The sequence below is a fragment of the Engraulis encrasicolus genome, chromosome 24 (genome assembly GCF_034702125.1).
Source record: "Engraulis encrasicolus isolate BLACKSEA-1 chromosome 24, IST_EnEncr_1.0, whole genome shotgun sequence".
Taxonomy (NCBI): domain Eukaryota; kingdom Metazoa; phylum Chordata; class Actinopteri; order Clupeiformes; family Engraulidae; genus Engraulis; species Engraulis encrasicolus.
The window spans coordinates 15,642,148-15,662,205 of NC_085880.1; the positions used below are offsets into that span (position 1 = coordinate 15,642,148).

The following is a 20,058-nucleotide window of genomic DNA, read 5'->3' on the forward strand; positions in this document are numbered from 1 at the left end:
GGTGAGGACACACACACACACAGACACACACTCAACTACATAAACACACACATAAACACACACACACACACACACACACACACACACACACACACACACACACACACACACACACACACACACACACACACACACACACACACACACACACACACACACACACACACACACACACACAGACACACACTCATCTACATAAACGAACACATAAACACACACACACACACACACACACACACACACACACACACACACACACACACACACACACACACACACACACACACACACACACACACACACACCTGCATACACACACATACACCTGCATACACAGCATACTACATATACACTGTATGTAAATACACATGTTCAGCATGAATATTAAATGCATGCGTATATACATATCTGTACACACACACTGAACTAGCATGGAATCACTGATGATCACTCGAGATAATGAAAAAAGGAGGCGCACACGAGGCTTGTGTGAAAAAGTATATTGTAGCCGAAATTTTACAACAGAAGTCTGAGGTTAACTGGAGAAACAGACGTTTCGGACCTAGTCCATTCTCAATGTCTCCGTCCTTCTGTTGTAAAATTTCGGCTACAATATACTTTTTCACACAAGCCTTGTGTGCGCCTCCTTTTTTCATTATCCCGAGTGATTACTACTTTTTGGGAGTGCACACACCAAGCAATACACGGGTGTTAAGTGCAGGCGCAGACGCCGACCTTTGTTGTTTTTTTGTCAATCACTGATGATCACACATGACCTCTGAAAACCACAGGGCCTTAACAACCAATACAGGGTCACATGGCATGACTACTCTTGTCCAATCCCCCTCCTCCACCCCTCACACCTCCTCCTCTCTGCCCCAGGCGCTTATGGGATTGCGAGCAAGAGGCCGGCGAAACAGAAGCGCTGCACACACACTTGGCCCACGCTGGCTGCGCGCCTTCACACACCTCAGGTCAGCAGAAAACACACACACGCACACACGCACACACACACACAGACACACACACACACACACACACACAGACACACACATGCACACACGTACACACAAAGGCTATGGGCCATGGGCCGCTGGCTATGGGCCATGCTCACTCACACATACACAAACACACACACACACAATTTGCAAGCTTAACATGAAGCCATGTTTCTATGTCTGCCATTCCATCACTATAAGAGTTTTAGGTAACACTTTAGAATAATGGATGCAAAAAAGCATTATAAAGACTTAATAAATAATTAACTATTGATGAACAAAACATTAACAAACGTTTGTAAATGATTAGGAAATGTAAACAAATGCTTGTAAATGACTAGGAAATGTTATGTTAATATTTCATATTTATCAAACATTTACAAGTTGCTTGTAAATGAATAAAATAGTCTGTTATAAGGTGTGTAAAATCTTGAATATATCATTTGTAGATATTTTATAAAGCATTAATAAAGCTTAGTTAATAATAAAAACATTTGTTAATGTTTTATTAATCATTAGTTAATTATTTACTGAGTCTTTACTAAGGAACATTATTATAAAGTGTTACCGAGTTTTACACTGTGTGTGTGTGTGTGTGTGTGTGTGTGTGTACGTGTGTGCGTGTGTGCGTGCGTGCGTGCCTGCATGCGTGTGTGTGTGTGTGCGTGTGCGTTTCAGGATCAGTGAGTGCAGCACAAGTCAGGACGACACAGAGGATGGCTACCCTGAACCTAACACACCCTCCAATGCTGCGGACACAAACACACACACTCCCACGCGCACACACGCTGCTGCTGCTGCTGCTGCGGTCACACACACCCCACCGCAGACACACACCTCTGGAGCGCGGGGAGGAGACGGGGAGAGCAGCGAAGATGAGGCCCAACACACACACACACCTCCACACACATCCTCACCCTTACACACACACATCCTGTCTCCCCTGTCTCTGAGCAGCCGTGTGGGTTTGCATAGGGGAGTCCACAGCAACCCAGAACGCTACCTACACCGCATCATACACTAACACACACACATGCACACACAGCACACACACACACACACACACACACACACACACACACACACACACACACACACACACACACACACACACACACACACACACACACACACACACACACACACACACACACACACACACACCATGTCTCCCCTGTCTCTGAGTTGCTGTGAGGGTTTGCATAGGGGAGTCCACAGCAACCCAGAACGCTACCTACACCGCATCATACACTAACACACACACACATGCACGCGCACGCACGTGCACATGCGCACACACACACGAATGCAAGCGCGCGTGCCACGCACACGCACACGCACACACACACACACACACACCCTGTCTCCCCTGTCTCTCCGTAGCCGTGTGGGTTTACATAGGGGAGTCCACAGCAACCCAGAATGCTACCTACACCGCATCATACACTAACACACACACACACACACACACACACACACACACACACACACACACACACACACACACACACACACACACACACACACACACACACACACACACACACACACACACACACGCACACACTCCCCTGTCTCTGAGTAGCTGGGTGGGTTTACATAAGGGAGTGCACAGCAACCCAGAATGCTGCACACACATGCACGCACACGCACACACACAGGCACGCACACTCATAGAGCGTGCTGAATGTGTTTTGTATTTCAGAATGTAAATAAATATGTATAGCTCTTCATATGTGTCTGTTTGTCTTTGTCCACACTAGAGGGAGCCATGCTAAAAGGTTTTGTCTGTGTGTGAGTGTGACCATGTGTGTGTGTGTGTGTGTGTGTGTGTGTGTGTGTGTGTGTGTGTGTGTGTGTGTGTGTGTGTGTGTGTGTGTGTGTGTGTGTGTGTGTGTGTGTGTGTGTGTGTGTGTGTGTGTGTGTGTGTGTGTGTCAGAGAGAGATACAAAATGTATCATTTAAACCATTGGTTATCAACCTCTTCAAACTTTTGCCTCCTTGACCTCATCATAAGCCTGCCAATGCCCCATTGAGAAACAATAACAGTCCTAACCGAAGAAAACCTTGGAGCTTCCAGAGGACAGATATGTTGCATGCTATTGTGGTTAGACCAAAGTTGGGTATTTTCTTTAGAATGAGGAAGTGATTTCCTCATTTTGCAAGGAGAAGGTTAGTTGAGAGCACGTTCCTGACAGTGCTTGACTAGTCTATGGGGATTCACTGTATAAGCACTCCAGTTTATTCTTACTTAAAAAACTGGATGTGTTGTACCAATCAGCCTTACATTTCATCACAGGTGCATCAGCCTTCACCACTGCACTCTTTATGAAACTGTGCAATGCTCTTCTCTGTCCATCCGATGAAAAATCCATGCCCTTATGAGTAAACTACCTTTATACATCTTTAATTTGCTTTCTTTTCAAAATAGTGTTTACAGGACAAGGTCATCAGAAAAAAAATACTTTTACATACTCAGAAAAACTATATATGCACCAAAAGCTTGGAATGAACGTCAGGCCACCCTAAATCTTAAAGTTCTTCTATCCATACATTCTTTTAAAGACCTCTTAAAATCATCATTAATAACCGACCAATGCAATTGTTTTTAATTTAATTCCTTGTTTGTTGTCTGGTTTTTAGTTGTCTGTGTATACTCAGCCTTAATGTGTTCATTTCTGTTTAGATGTGATGTAGCTGTGATTTGTCTTGTCTCTTGTGGTCTTATTGTAATGTAATAACACACACACACACACAGACACACAGACACAGACACACACACACACACACACACACACACACACACACACACACACACACACACACACACACACACACACACACACACACACACACACACACACACACACACACACACACACACACACACACACACATGCTTTTTATCCAAAGGGACTTGGTTGTTTAGGGCAGTGTGTTTCTCAACCTTTTTTAGGCGAGGCACCCTTTCAATTCATGAAAAATCTCAAGGCACCCCAAATCAATAAGCCGTAACATGGCATTGCATCTGATACCACACAAGCCTAGAAACGTAGCACTCTTGGAGACATTCAAAGTTGCAGCTCTATCTCAGACAGGCTTTGTTGTTACTTTGTTGTGTGTAAATGGTAGAGGAAAGATTCCACTGACTAAGCATTCATTTATGAATTTAGACAAATATGTATTATATTACATTATTTATTTATTTAGGTCAATTTCATATACCATCAGCCACATTTCCGCGGCACCCCTGAGGGGGGCGTGCAGCACCCCAGGGTGCCACGGCACCCCTGTTGAGAAACACTGGTTTAGGGGGTACTGGCACCAACCTCACCACATAACAGTTACAATCTATGGAGGAATTAGGTGCCTTGCTCAAGGTCACCTCAGCCATGGATAAATATGGTTATGTAGAAAGGCCATGACCCATATCCTTTCTGGTTCAAGATCTGGTTCAGATACACCCCCCCCCCCTCTCTCTCTGTCTCCCACCGGCCGCGTAGACACACTTACTTTCTGTTTCACTGGTACTCTGTACTGTATAAGCAGGCACACACTCACACACACACTGTCTGAACGTGATATAGGACTGAGTTCAGAGGTCACCTGCTGGAAACAGCAGTGCTGATGTCATCAGTACTCTTCCTCATCTAAGCCCGCCCCTCAGGTATTTGACTCTCCGCATTGGTCCATCGGCCCAGCCTCCGCATGCCATTGGCCCATTTGCCTGGCCTCCAAGGGTCCCCCTGCACACACACACACTGCAGCTGTGGATATGATGAGGTTTTACTTGTACTCAAACTGTATCTGCTTTTATATCTCCTTCTATTATACAAGCCTTCACAGCTATGTATACAGCAGATGGCTTGAGAGAAAGAGGTGTGTGTGTGTGTGTGTGTGTGTGTGTGTATGTGTGTGTGTGTGTGTGTGTGTGTGTGAGAGAGAGAGAGAGAGAGAGAGAGAGAGAGAGAGAGAGAGAGAGAGAGAGAGAGAGGAGAGAGAGAGAGAGAGAGAGAGAGAGAGAGAGAGAGAGAGAGAGAGAGGAGGAAGAGGAGGAGGAGGAGGAAGAGAGGTTATTAGGGGAAAGAGTCAGAGAAAGGATTAAGGAAATGTATTTTTTAAAATAACATTATAACACGTTAATTTCTGACAGAGGACTGAAAGAGTTCACCCAAACAACGCGTGCTTTCTCTGCTTTGTGGCCCAGCGAAGGTCAGAGCAGAGCTTCTTCGAGCAGAGGTTGAAAAGGCTGCTCTGCACTCTGATTGGCCAACGTTGGGTGGGAAGCGCCGTGCGTCACACCAGTCACGCAGTAGAATCAGGAAAACGTGCCTTCAGTCGCGCTAGCGCTCATCATTTACTGCTCGAACGCCACCGGAGAATCCAACCACCTGCGGCTGGCAACACATTCGCTCTCTTCCTCCGCGACAACACACACGCACACCATCCGAACTACCGACACACACCGAGCTTGACTTTTAGAAGATGGCCGCCTACAAGCTGGTGCTTATCCGCCACGGCGAGAGCGAGTGGAACCAGGAAAACCGCTTCTGCGGATGGTTCGACGCGGACCTGAGCGACACGGGCGTCAAGGAGGCGAGGCGGGGTGGCAAGGCCCTGAAAGGTGAGGCTCTCTCTGTCACTGGCAGCCAGGTGGTTTGGGCAGGGTCTGGTCAGATCTGCTGGGCATCTGGGTGGACATTTTGAATCATGCAGGAAGAGAAAGGCGTTGGGTCTGTGGGGTTTGAGTGAACTTGTTGGCTTTTTGTGTCTGCTGTGCGTATTTCAACATATTACGCAAGGCCTGAAAGTGTCTTTCTGTACCCAGCGTTGTCAAATCACCAGGAAGAAGGTATGGATCGTGCAACCGAGGTTCATTTCGAATGCAGTTGGGAGGAAACTGACTAATTGCTGTCGTGTGTGTTGTTCGGTTGTGCTGCTATTTACAGTAAAGCGTTACCCAACCGCCAACAAAAACTACTACACAAATCCGCTATTTTCATTCAATTCTAGTCACGGAAAGACGAGCTGTCAATTTTAGCCTTTAGCCCGCCTCTTTTCCGCTGTTCAGCCAATCATAGAGGCCCTGGCCCACCCAATGAAGGCGGCATCGGAGTGCGTAAAAGTGGCGAACGTGCAGATAGCAACGTGAAGCCGAGTCGTGATGTCAGCATCCGCACAGAGCATCGCTCCAGAGCGCACGCAGCACAGACGAGGGGCTAAAATGAGTCAGTGCGCTTGAGACACTGTCCTCCTGCGCCAGGAAATGCAGTTATGTAGTTTGGTCCATGACATGTGCATGCACGCGGCAGTAGTGTGTGAAGTAGCAAAATGTTTTAGGATGGTGCTTTTACAGGCAGAAAGGGCTTGTGGACAGGTCAGTCTATCTAACCTAGTGAAAATGCAAGATGACTGCAAGTGCCCATAGGCACGCACGCACACACACTGGCCTGGCAATGGCAATGTAGCTGTAGTGTGGGGGCAGAGACGCATCTTGTCACCAGACTAGACAGGCAGCCGCTGGGGGCCCCAAGCCCAAATATAGTGAGGAAAACTCACACTTCACTACAGTAGGCCTAGTGGCAATTTTGTTTCAAATGTTCATTCCTTTGAATTTTCGCTTGGGGCCCCACATTACCCTAGAATCGCCTCTGTGTGGGGGTGGGTGATTTCTGCTACCATCTATTGATGGGATGCCGGTGACTGGATGGGTGGCATCCCCTGTGTGTTTATACAGTATGTGTGTTCCATAGATTTTGAAATGACAGTGCAGCCGTCATGGCTGTTGGCACTATAACAGGCTCGCAGCAATGGGAGCCCGAGGGGTGTCTGTGTCAATGTTATTTTGTCCAGATGTAGGCCACTAGTTTGTCCTGTGCTTAGATTAGTCAGATGTTTAGTGTGTGTGTGTGTGTATGGGTGCGCGCATGTGTGTGTTCAGACGCAGGGTACCAGCTTGATGTGTGCTTCATGTCTGTCCTGAAGAGAGCGATCAGCACTCTCGTTAGTTCTCATCAGTTCAAGTCTGACCAGATGTGGGTCTTGTGTGCGTGTGTGCGTGTGTGTGTGTGTGTGTGTGCGTGCGTGTGTGTGTGTGTGTGTGCGCGTGTGTGCGCGTGTGCGCGTGTGTGCGCGTGTGCGTGTGTGCGCGCGTGTGCGCGCATGTGTGCGCGCGTGCGTGTGTGCGTGTGCGTGTTCAGATGCAGGGTCAGATGTGACTTCCTCTGTTTAATGTGTGTGTGTGTGTGTGTGTGCGTGCGTGTGTGTGTGTGTTCAGATGCGGGGTATGAGTTTGATGTGTGCTTCACGTCGGTGCTGAAGAGGGCCATCCGTACCCTGTGGCTGGTCCTGGATGAGTCGGACCAGATGTGGGTCCCCGTGCACCGCACCTGGAGACTCAACGAGAGGCACTATGGTGGCCTGACGGGGCTAAACAAGGCGGAGACCGCAGCCAAGCACGGAGATGAGCAGGTACACACACACACACTGACACACACACACACACATATGGTAGCTTGACAGGGTTAAACAATCACAGACCACCAATAAACATGAAGAGGAACAGGTACACACACACACACACACACACACACTATGGTAGCTTGGCAGGCTTATACAAAGTAGGCACCGCCGCTAAACCTGGAGAGGAGCAGACATGCACACATACACACATGCACACACACATCTTTAGTGTCCTGGCAGGGTACCCTCTTCACCTCTCTCATCTGTTCATCTCTGTGCTCCTCTGTGTTTGTCTTCTTTACAGGTGAAGATCTGGAGGCGATCCTACGACACCCCCCCTCCCCCCATGGACGAGGCACACGACTACTACACAGCCATCAGCAAGGTACACACACACACACACACACACACACACACACACACACACACACACACACACACACACACACACACACACACACAGGGTTGGGGAGTAACGGATTACATGTAACGGCGTTACGGTAAAAGGATACAAAATAAAAGTAACTGTAATCCGTTACAGTACAAGAAAAAAACGATGTAATCAGATTACAGATACATTCAATGAGAATGGGGATTACTTAACAGGATTACAATTTGTGGGAGGTTGAGTCTTTGGGCCCTTTTATTTAATTAATTATTAACACACTGCTTAGCTGACAACCATTTAAACCCGGAGTATTCAAAGGCTGCATTACACTCGCATGCATTGCATCCAAACGCGCATACATTTTCAATCACAAGCCACACGAAATCCAAGTTTTGTCAACATCTGTTGTGTCATTATTTTGTTTTGCCTAATTTCATTATTTATCCTTATGAGTTAAAACGAGTGGGTTTTCAGTGTTTTAAGAGCACTTAGCAATGTTTCTTGAGCATTAGAAAGTTTCATGTCTTACAGGTCTCGCAGCACTTCCGTGTTTGGCTAAGGGTTGCGTGCTGGCGAGAGTGACGTTTTTATCATTGGGCACATTCGCGTGAGCGCGTCCTCTCGCCATCACATTGACTAAAAACTTCATAATTATTGCCGTTTGTATGTTGACATGCATTTGTAGGCCTACTTGTTTGTTATTTTTAGACTCGTCCCAGCATCTCTATAAGAGGGTCTGTGCGTCCGTCTGAAACGCATTCTTCAAATTGTTCCCTCCTGTGTCCACAAGGTGGCAGTGTTGACTATTTGGCCCGGAGCACGCAGCTGATTGCATTGCGCAGCGCCAGCAGAGAGGAGTGCACTGTAAGTGCTCGTACATTGACATACCCTCTTATAGAGATGCTGGGACGCATCTAAAAAGAAAAACATTATCTCCTGCGTTCCTGCCGTATCTTTGTGCCTATCCGTAAGACCCTCGACACTCTACTTTTTAACATTTGGTTAAAAATGTGTCAGTTCTCACAAATAAAATGTTTAAAATGGGTCAATGCTCATTTAAACCCTAAGTAATCCAAAAGTAATCCAAAAGTAATCAGTTACATTACTTTGTAAAAGTAATCCAAAAAGTTACAGTAAAATTACATTTTAATCAAGGTAACTTGTAACTGTAACGGATTACATTTATAAAGTAACTTACCCAACACTGCACACACACACACACACACACACACACAAACACACACACACACACACACACACCTGTACTACACAGCCATCAGCAAGGTACACACACACACGCACACGCACACGCACACACACACACACGCACACACACAAACCTACTACACAGCCATCAGCACAAGTCCTAGAACTCCACACACACGCCAGCAAGGTACAGCATGTTGCATTACAGCTTACGGTCCTTGGAGCAATGTAGGTTCCTTGCTCAAGGTCAGTTCAGCCTTTCTTCCTACTGGCACAGGATTTTAACCTGTGCTGTGTCCATCAAATCTCAAGATCACCTCCCTAGCCATTAGGCCACAGCTGGCCCACACAACTAGGCCTACTCCACAGTTGTGCACATATGTATTTATTCATCTATGTCAGCGTGTGTGTGTGTGTGTGTGTGTGTGTGTGTGTGTGTGTGTGTGTGTGTGTGTGTGTGTGTGTGTGTGTGTGTGTGTGTGTGTGTGTGTGTGTGTGTGTGTGTGTGTGTGTGTGTGTGTGTGTGTGTGTGTGTGTGGTTTGAATTTTCCAACCAGAATGAATCAAACTGGCAAAGTGTGCATGCGCTCTGCATAGCAAAAGCATCACTGCTTCATCAAAAACAAGCCCAATGACTCTATTATATCAGTAACTCCCCCAACACCTGATTGGTCATTGAGATGTATTGTTACAGGGGAGGGACCAGATCCCAGAGAGCTGATTGGCTAGTTTAGAGGGCCAGACTGTGCTTACATGATTGGTTATCTGAATGTGTGTGTGAGGGAGAGTTCCTATGGGAATATGGTATATGTGGGAGTGAGAGTTGGTATTTAAGTGTGTGTGTGTGTGTGTGTGTGTGTGTGTGTGTGTGTGTGTGTGTGTGTGTGTGTGTGTGTGTGTGTGTGTGTGTGTGTGTGTGTGTGTGTGTGTGTGTGTGTGTGTGTGTGTGTGTGTGTGTGTGTGTGTGTGTGTGTGTGTGTGTGTGGGATGGAAATGTGAGTGTGTGAGAGAGAAAATGAGCGCTGCTTTGAAAGGGTTAATATTCGTGGCGTACAGTCTAAAGGTCTGGCCAGATAACATCCATTGGAGGCCACACACACACGCACACACAGGAGCTAACTGTTGATTAACTAACATGTACATTAGTTGCATGGTCTTACTATGTCCTCGGAGTTGTCTGTGACATTCCGACACTGTATCTTTCTGCCTGGCCCATGTGTCCTTGATGAGGGTCAGGGAAGTGTGTGTGTGTGTGTGTGTGTGTGTGTGTGTGTGTGTGTGTGTGTGTGTGTGTGTGTGTGTGTGTGTGTGTGTGTGTGTGTGTGTGTGTGTGTGTGTGTGTGGATGATTAAATATGAGCATTCAGACTGATACTAGCACATCTGTTTTCCAGACCAGTTTTGTCAGGAGTGCGAGTGTGTGACTGTGTATGCGTGCGTGCATTTGTACAAATGCTATATAAATGCAGTGTGTGTGTATGTGTGTGTGTCCGTGTCCATGGCTGACCTGTGACCTGTGTTATTTAGGACCGTCGCTATGGTGACCTGTCAGCTGACCAGCTGCCGGCATGTGAGAGCCTTAAGGACACCATTGCTCGGGCCCTACCCTTCTGGGACGACGAAGTTGCGCCGCAGATCAAGCAGGGCAAGAGAGTCCTCATCGCAGCCCACGGAAACAGCCTGCGCGGTATCGTCAAGCACCTCGAAGGTACACACACACACACACACACACACACACACACACGCTTACGTCTCAATAGGCCCTTACGGAGTTTAGCCTCTCCATTTTGTATGAGCTAACAACCGTGTGCATGCGAGCGTAGGTACATAGGTGTATGTCTCAATGGGCTGTCATGAGTTGAGCCTCCATAACTCCCCATCATGTACAAGCTAACAACTGTGTGTGTGTGTGTGTGTGTGTGTGTGTGTGTGTGTGTGTGTGTGTGTGTGTGTGTGTGTGTAGGCATGTCCGAGGAGGCCATTATGGAGTTGAACCTGCCCACCGGTATCCCCATCCTGTACGAGCTGGATAAGAACCTGAAGCCCGTGAAGCCCATGCAGTTCCTTGGGGACGAGGAGACCGTACGCAAAGCCATGGAGGCTGTGGCAGCACAGGGCAAGGCCAAGAAGTAGACACCTGGGACCTGTCTGTCTCCTCTGAACGTGTGAGTGTGAGTGTGTGTGTGTGTGACTGCGTGAGTGTGTGTGTGTGTGTGTGTGTGTGTCAGAGAGACTGTGAGGAAGCCATGAAGACCATTGCAGCACAGGGCAAAGTCAAGATGTAAGACGACCAACAGCACTGAGTGTGTGTGTGTGTGTGTGTGTGGGGAGGGTGAACAAGACCAAGATGTGGACGATGTTTCACCTTTGACCTCTGGCACTGGAGAGGACACCAGCCCCTGGCCATCAACAACACCGTGGGTGTGTGTGTGCGAACCATGTGTGAGACAGCAAGAGAGAGTGTGTGTGTGTGTGTTGGGGAGTGGGGGGCTGGCCTAGGGAGGGAAAGTGCATGGTAACATGATGGTGACGTAACTGAGTTTTACTTCTAATTAATATTTATTGACCAACTGTGTTTATGTAGAGAGGGACCATAACCACATGCATACACACACACTCAGGTGCACACGAACACACACACACACACACACACACACACACACACACACACACACACACACACACTAGTCATTCCTCTTGATGGACATGGCCATCAACCATCAAGTTTATGTTAAACTGCCTACACAAACACAAGTGTATCATTCCTGTCTATGTGTGTGTATTTGGGCCAACAGTAATGTGTAATTCGTCTGTTGTGGGAAGATTGTGAAAATCAATAATAAATGTTTATGGCCCGCTTATGGGCTCATCCCCTGATTTTGGTGTTTGTGACTCGGTCTGTATGTTGGGTTTTGTATATGTGGATTTTTAAAATTCATCTAAAATGTCAGATGAGATATGTACATAAGTTTAAATTATGTAGCCTCTTTGTGCAAATGGGCCCGCCGGCGGGACTTTGCTGGAAAGACTCAACTACATCATAACAGCATTGCTATGACCTTACAGAGTGCCTTTAGTAACAAATTAAAGAGTTGGTCATTACAATTCTGAGGACAATACGGTTATAACATAGAAGGGGTAAACCGAGTCCTTTACTCATGACTCTTGCACTACACTATCCAGAATCGCATAAACCAGCAACTAACATGATATTGAATCAATGAGGAACTAATTTATAATGCGAGATCAACAAGTGGTACAATGGAGGTAGATTGGCAGGGTATCAATGACAATAATTAAAATGAATGTAATTAATTAAAATGAATAACATTTACCTTTACTGCATTTTCTGTGTTTGACACCCACATCCTGGACATATTTTGGAACTGTGGCAATATGTGTATTAAAGGCTTCATGAGCCGCAATCTTTGTGTAAAAATGGAACAGATCAGTGGGATCAGCCTAACACATGGCTCTGGCAACACTAAATGCTTTATTTCAGGCCAGCAGAATGTCACGCTTAGGTTGTCACGTGCACTTCAAATGACCTCCACGCAAATGTCATTATCCAATCAGGAGCAGCCGTCTCATCTAATGCACTCCTGCACTCTTCCAGAACACACCCAGACACAGTGTTGCTGTGGTGGAGTTGTACTGCAGATCTCATCCCTCATGTGGAGCAAGTTGATTACATACTGTACATCCTGAATGATTTCTACAGATGCATTTCCCAATGCATCTCCATAGACCACTTCTCAGAAGTGTCCCTGTACATTTGTATGCATTTCCCAGTGCATCTCCATAGACCACTTCTCAGAAGTGTCCCTGTACATTTGTATGCATTTCCCCAGTGCCGTGTCTCCTGCTGCCACCATGTCTGGATTCAAGTAGTGCAGAACTTCAACTGCGGAACACTGAAATGAAGTATGCAATACATGTACAAAGACAAAAGGTCAAATCGTATTTTGTGTGCACTGTTCATCATCCCCCAGCGAAGATCCTACTGTATTGTAGGGCTGGGTATCGCAGCCATGTTCCTGTATCGATTTGATTTCGATTCTTAGGGCTTTGAATCGTTTAATCACGATTCAGTTCGATTCGACTCGATTCATTCCGAATCGATTCAATCCGTTCCCTTCTTGGTGCCAGGATTTCCCCCAAAAGATGCTGTTGCCTATTTTTATATAAAAATGTCAAAGGGCTACGGCCTGACAGTGTTAACAGATTGCTAATTTGTAATAAGTAGGCCTAGGCCTAATTGACTAATACCTACTGGGTATTTTCCATAGACCTAAATTAAACAAAAAGAACAAAAAGAAAAAGAACCAAAAAAATCAATTTTGTGCCCTGTGAATCGATTATGTGAATTTCGATTCGATTCGATCGATTATCGATTAACTCGATTATTTTACCCAGCCCTACTGTATTGTCATACGTACATGACATTCAGCATGATTGATCATGACCAGAGATCAGAGCTGTATTTGTGTGAGCTGTGTGTGTTGCTAAGGACTTGTGTTCTTTTTAAAGGGTGTGTAGGGTAAGATTTGTCACGAGACAACGGTAAAGTAATACGACTAGTAGTGCCTGTGTGTGTGTGTGTGTGGTGTTTTCCATTGAACAACTGACTGACGTGAGTATGTTTAACTTGACCAAGTGCAATCATCAGTAATTTACATCAATGTGTGTTTCTGTGAATGTGAAAAGATCCAGGCCAGTTTGTGGAATATTTTTTAAAAACTTTATTGAGAGCCACCACTAGAGGGGGTACTACAACAATATTTCAAAGACGCTCTCTCAGTCCACACATTTACAAATGTTCTCTCTAGTCACGCACACTCTGATCATCAGTGAATGTAAGTAGCTTTTGAACAGTCCCATAGTCTTCAAAGAGTCTCTGTATTCCCTCATTGACGCCCCCAAATCTGGTGTGTGCGTGTGTGCACGTGTATGTACGTGTGTGTGTGTGTGTGTGTGTGTGTGTGTGTGTGTGTGTGTGTGTGTGTGTGTGTGTGTGTGTGTGTGTGTGTACAACATGCATTACATGTTGTTTTGAATGACATTTTGACCACATCTCTGTAGTCACTCCTGCACATCTATGAATGGGCTCATTCTTAATGGCATAGGATTCAGTATTCTGCGTAGCGCTGCAAAATTACAACACGTCATCATGACGTTTCAACAACATGCCAACTAGAAGGTAAGGGTTAGGGGTGTTTTTTGTCGGGCACAATTTCGCCATTTTCAATGCTTGTTGCGGTGTTGTTGGCAAAGTTTAAGCTGCAGAAATGTTGTTTACTAACAGGTTAGGGATAGGGATGGTTTTGGTCAGGGCACAGCTTAGCATATTCATGTTTAGCAACAGAAATTCACAGTGGCTACAGAAACCATTTGCGTCGTGCAAGCCTGGTCATGTGAAAAAAAACTGCTTTTATGCAGCACTGTAGAGCACAAGTTAACATGCAAAGTTGTTGCAGCAACACGCGGATACACTCTAGTTATGAATTTCTAACCAGAATGTTTGTAATGATAAAGTGTGCATGTGTTGCCTCCTGCTGCATCCTGCCCCATCACGAATGAGCCTTGTGCGTGTGTGTGTGTGTGTGTGTGTGTGTGTGTGTGTGTGTGTGTGTGTGTGTGTTTCAAATATGATCTTGACCAGATGTCTCTGCAGTACCACGTTAACACCCATCAGTCTGGTGTGTGTGTGTGTGTGTGTGTGTGAGTGTGTGTGTGTACATGCGCGTGCATCCATCACGTGGTGTGTGTGTCCTGTGCGCATGTTTTAAAGGTGATCTTGAGCACATGTCTCTGCAGGCCCTCCTCCACGTCCATCACCGCCGCCATGGCGAACTCGCCCCTCTCCTCCAGGAAGCGCTGGAAAAGCATCAGCCCGCCCCCCACCCCAAAGTAGTGCGCCTTAGTGGCCAGCAGCACCTGTCCGTCAGGCGCCAGCAGCCTATGGAAGAGCCGGTGTAGTGTGGGGTAAGAGGACGTATTGTAGATGGTCTCGGACGTCAGGATGATGTCATATTTGTGCGCCGGCTCCGGTCCAATCAAGGAGAGGAAGGAGGACCAGTCTCCCGAGAAGAAGCGGCAAGTGGGAGGGGCTTGTGATGGACTAGGGGCGTCACTCGCATCCCTTCTCTCCTCCTCCTCTCTCTTCTGCCTCTTCCTCTTCTCCTCCTCCTCTCCTTCCCCCTCATCCTCCTTTCGCCTCTTCAGCATACCTCCCTTATCGCTCTTCTTCACATAGTCCCCTCCTCTCTTGATCTCCTCTTTCTCTTTTTCTCCCCCTTTTCCGCTCTTCTTGCCCTTATTTCCATCAGACACACTCTCTCTCTCCTCCTCCTCCTCCTCCTCCTCCTCCTCCTCCTCCTCATCACTAGAGTGTGTTTCGGTGTGTGTGTCCATGTTAAGGAGTGTGTTGGGAATGGTGAGCTGTGTGATGACTGTGCTGTTGTAGTCCTGGAAGTCCACTGACTCCGCCCCCAGCCTCATCGCCATGAGACCCAGTAGCCCCGCCCCACAGCCCAGGTCCAGGACACGCCTCCCAGAGAACTCCACGCCCCCCTGGAATAAACAACAACAATGTTAAATATATGCAGATCTATACATTAGCCTACTGTATACATTAGATTGCATAGTGGACTGTTATATGAATAGTGGTAGTGGAGTGTTATAATGTTATATGAGGAGTTTAGTATAGACTGCATTTCTGCAGAGAGAAGACTTTCAATATGCTTGTGGCTAATGCATACACACACACACACACACACACACACACACACACACACACACACACACACACACACACACACACACACACACACGAGAGAGAGAGAGATAGGGAGCTCTCTATGTGGCTGTGTGTGTGTGTGTGTGTGTGTGTGTGTGTGTGTGTGTGTGTGTGTGTGTGTGTGTGCGTGCAGGATTATATGATGATAGTAATAACAACATAATAATAACATAATACAACCTTCAACAACATAATACAACCCTCTCACCTAATCCAGGCATTGCAGCAGGCCGTAGGTGTGCACACACACACACACACACACACACACACACACGCACACGCACACACACACACGCACACGCACACACACACACGCACACACGCACACACACACACACACGCACACACACCTATCTCACCTGGTCCATGTGTTGCAGCAAGTCGTAGGTGCACTCCCACACCCGCAGGCCCCCCTCATACACACCAGAGATCAAGTCAGAACGCTCCTCCCGGCTCCTGCAACACATTATCATCATAATATTATTATTATTATCATTATTATTAATAATAGTTACAAGAAGCATAGTCTTACATAGTCCACAATTCATACAGCAGTTTCAAATGGTGGCAGTGTTTGTGTTAATGGCATTTTAGTAGTACACGTCAGGGTGGTGCAACCACAGCTAATGCCACTATTGTATGGATGAAATGATTTTTTGTTTTTGTTTTCAGAAAATCCCGTCATTGACCCGTTTGCAGTTGAGATGGCAATAGTGCACTCTCGCTATCCTGCATGCGTGTGTGTATGTGTGTATGTGTGTGTGTGTGTGTGTGTGTCACAACTTTAATATGGCCTCATCGACATCCTCCCATTCTAATGCCATGTGTGTGTACAAGATAGTGTGTATGTGTATGTATATATGTCTGTGTGTGGAACGGTCTCCCAGAGGCAGCAAGACTAAGCACATCTCTTGCAGCCTTCAAGAAACAAGTAAAGACCTTCCTCTTTCGAGAGTATTTACTAGACATGTCGTTCCGTTTACGAAACGAAAGTTTGGGAGAAGCGTTATGAAATTTGACAGGTCTAAATTAACACCTGCTCTGTATTTCCTGCTCGTCTGTCATTTGTCCAGTTCCTTGCGCGCTAGTACAGGCACGCCTACCTATCCACCTGAACCTCATCCCCTTCAATTATCAACGCTGTATTTATTCCCCACTCACCTGCTCCTAGTCAGAAACTCGCTTTCTCGCTCGCACCCTCCATCCACCCCTGTCGCCCCCCGTCTCCATCTTCTCGACGGTTTTATCCGGGAGTCCGCCCTCGCGCCTCCTCGTTTCCGTTCGCTCTCCCAATAACCGGCCAGTGGGTGTCCGCTCAGACCTCGCACATATTCCGCGGGCGCGGGTATTGTCCGAGCTCTCAGTTGGAGCCCCATACTCCCGAGCTCACGCATCAGATTTTATCTATATCAGGTTTCGGGCTCGGCAGTAATTTCGCACCATGGCCAGCGACCTTGCCCAACACGCTAATTTTTGCTATTCGCTTTTAACTCATGTTCCTCGAAGTGCAGTGGTCCAGCGACCCCGTAAAGCACTTTTTGCGACTTCTCGGGTGCAGTGGTCCAGCGACCCCATAAAGCACTTTTCGCGACTTCTCGAGTGCAGTGGTCCAGCGACCCCGTTAAGCACTTTCATGATCGCTTCGCCGCGCGGACGATCACGAGAAGCCCGTTCTCCAGCGAGAACGAAGATGTATGCATACATAGGCTACTGAATTCTAATTTCAGATAGCGCACTTATGAATAATGCTTGAGCTGGCCTAGCCCAAGGGCAGACTCTTGACATGATGTTTATTTTAGTTTAGTTTATGTGTCTCTGTGTGTGCTGTGTGTGTACTCTTAAAAAAAAAAAAACTAAGCCCTCTTTGCAAATGCACTTGTTGTTCTGTATATTTCATGTGCACTTCATATTTGCTTGTGATGCTGGCTTGATTATGTTCTCTTTTGAAAGTCGCTTTGGTTATAAAGTGTCTGCCAAATGCAATGTAATGTAATGTAATGTAATGTAATGTGTGTGTGAGACCTTTTCAATATAGTCTCATCATCCTTCTCCTCTCATTCTTACGCCATGTGTGTGCATGTGTGTGCACGTGTGTGTGTGTGTGTGTGTGTGTGTGTGTGTGTGTGTGTGTGTGTGTGTGTGTGTGTGTGTGTGTCACCTTTTCAGTATGGCCTCGTCATCCTCCTCCTCTCGTTCTCCCGCCGTGCGCTCCTGAACACACTCGTCCAGACACATGAGTCTGGGGAGCGAGCCTACACACACGCACTCTGTCACGGCATCGCTCAGGGAGGCGGGCAGGGAGGGAGGGAGAGGGTGCTCACGGGCCTCCTTCACAGAACCAGGAGGGGGCGCCACCGCATCCTTCACCTGGAACACACACACACAGACATAGACACGCGTGCGCACACACACACACAGGCACGCACACACACACGCACACAGGTACACACGCACACACTCACCACACACACACACACACATGTACACACACACACGTGTGTACACACACACACACACACACACACACGTGTGTACACACACACACACACACACAGTCTTGAAATCCAGCACGATGAGCTGCTGCTCAAAAGACAAAGTCAAGATATTTCTGCATTCCATCTATAACCAAAGTGAGTGTCTGGATGTATGTGTCACACACACACACACACACACACACACACACACACACACACACACACACACACACACACACACACACACACACACACACAGTTGATTTTATCTAACCAGGATATATTTCTCAGGGCTACCTGCACCCCAGCAAATAAAGGTCTGTAAAATGTTGCTTTTCCAGTTCTGTTGCTGTGAAGTGTGTATTATTATACACATGGGAAACACCCCATACCATTGACAAGTGTGTGAAATATGTCGTTTAAGCAATAATATGCGCACGCACAGACACACCTTAAGCATTTTCAACAGCCTGCACAGCAGTTTGTCATCGGTGACAACAGCCCCCTCAGATATCAGACGAACCCCCACCTGTCTGAGCTGGAAACACCAGACCCGTCTGCAAACCTCTGCCATGCTGTGTCATCACCAGTACAGTCTGCAGCAGTGTGTGTGTGTGTGTGTGTGTGTGTGTGTGTGTGTGTGTGTGTGGGTGAGTGTGTGTGTGTGTGTGTGTGGGGGGGGGGGGGGACAGCTGTGGCTGGGCCAAGGACAAAGTCATCTGAAAAGGCCCCTATCCAATATGTAATGAGGACCCCATTCTGGACCACCCTGGGCCAAAGACTAGACAACAAAGATGTGTATGTTTGGTGACCTACATGATGATATATGTGTAAATCGACTGTCAACTTGACAAGGTATCTATGACACACAGGTGTGTGTGACATCCTAGGCTAGAGAATGTGTGTGTGTGTGTGTGTGTGTGTGTGTGTGTGTGTGTGTGTGTGTGTGTGTGTGTGTGTGTGTGTGTGTGTGTGTGTGTGTGTGTGTGTGTAGTGGGAGATGAAGCAGAGAATGACAGTTATGGTAGAGGACAGTTTTAGCCTACTCAGGCACTAAGGTGTAAACTGTAGAGTACTGTACAGGTATGCAAGACAGACGAGACGGGTGTGTACAGGTGGGAGGTGACGCAAATCACAAGCTCTTTGACTGCCTCACCTACAAGCAGACATCTGCATGGTCTCTACAAATGGGACTTTAGCTAACGCAGACGCTAACTCAGCTTAGCACGTTAGTCTGACAGACTTGCGAGCTCTGTGACAGCTACGACGGCGCTGCTGCTGCTGTTTCTGAGTGTGTGGAACAATACAATACAGTGTGTGGAACAATACAAACAATACAATACAGAAAAAATAGTACAGTATTTTCTCACGTGCTACTCACTGGTTTAAGATGGTCTTCCTCCTCATCTTTCTCGGCTGTCTTAATGCTTTGGCAACATCCATCCGTCTTCGCCTTAATGTCGAAGTTGAAGCTGAATGCCATTTAACATGTACGTCTTTAACACGCACAGAGCAAACTTTATTTACAGTTCCAGCAAGCTGTGTGATCACTTCATACCACGCTTGTCCTGCAGGATCAGGCTACAATTCCCAGCATGCTATTCTTCAGTGATAGGGTCGTATCGTCTTTTTTTATTTCTGCTTCCAAGACAAAACTTTAACAAAACAAGTAAAAAATACAGTTGTTAAACGACTGTGTATATATATTAAAACTCGTATTTTAGCTGTTCTG

The 20,058-nt window shown here is 46.8% G+C and overlaps 3 protein-coding genes across 3 annotated transcripts in view; 2 read left to right on the forward strand and 1 right to left on the reverse strand.

Moving 5' to 3' along the window:
- The window catches only part of LOC134441234 (uncharacterized), a 5,157-nt gene extending 3,121 nt beyond the window's left edge, over positions 1-2,036 (forward strand). Inside the window, exons 3-5 of the mRNA XM_063191455.1 lie at position 1; positions 883-974; positions 1,677-2,036. The exon at position 1 is cut by the window's left edge and continues 67 nt beyond it. Of these exons, the coding sequence (XP_063047525.1) occupies position 1; positions 883-974; positions 1,677-2,022 (439 nt within the window). The 3' untranslated portion in view covers positions 2,023-2,036. The remainder of the gene's footprint in view (positions 2-882; positions 975-1,676) is intronic.
- A 3,258-nt stretch (positions 2,037-5,294) lies between these two features.
- On the forward strand, positions 5,295-11,930 carry pgam1a (phosphoglycerate mutase 1a). Its single transcript, XM_063192318.1, has 5 exons — positions 5,295-5,622; positions 7,276-7,469; positions 7,765-7,845; positions 10,581-10,761; positions 11,017-11,930. Exons 1-5 carry the CDS (start codon positions 5,484-5,486, stop codon positions 11,184-11,186), a joined length of 765 nt encoding a protein of 254 aa, XP_063048388.1. The 5' UTR covers positions 5,295-5,483; the 3' UTR covers positions 11,187-11,930.
- A 1,850-nt stretch (positions 11,931-13,780) lies between these two features.
- On the reverse strand, positions 13,781-19,940 carry mettl18 (methyltransferase 18, RPL3 N3-histidine). The gene is made up of 4 exons (XM_063192048.1): positions 19,708-19,940; positions 18,011-18,219; positions 16,212-16,308; positions 13,781-15,626 (listed from the first exon to the last, which is right to left on the reverse strand). The coding sequence occupies exons 1-4, from the start codon at positions 19,807-19,809 to the stop codon at positions 14,808-14,810; spliced, it is 1,227 nt and encodes a 408-aa protein (XP_063048118.1). The 5' UTR covers positions 19,810-19,940; the 3' UTR covers positions 13,781-14,807.
- Positions 19,941-20,058: the final 118 nt, after the last annotated feature.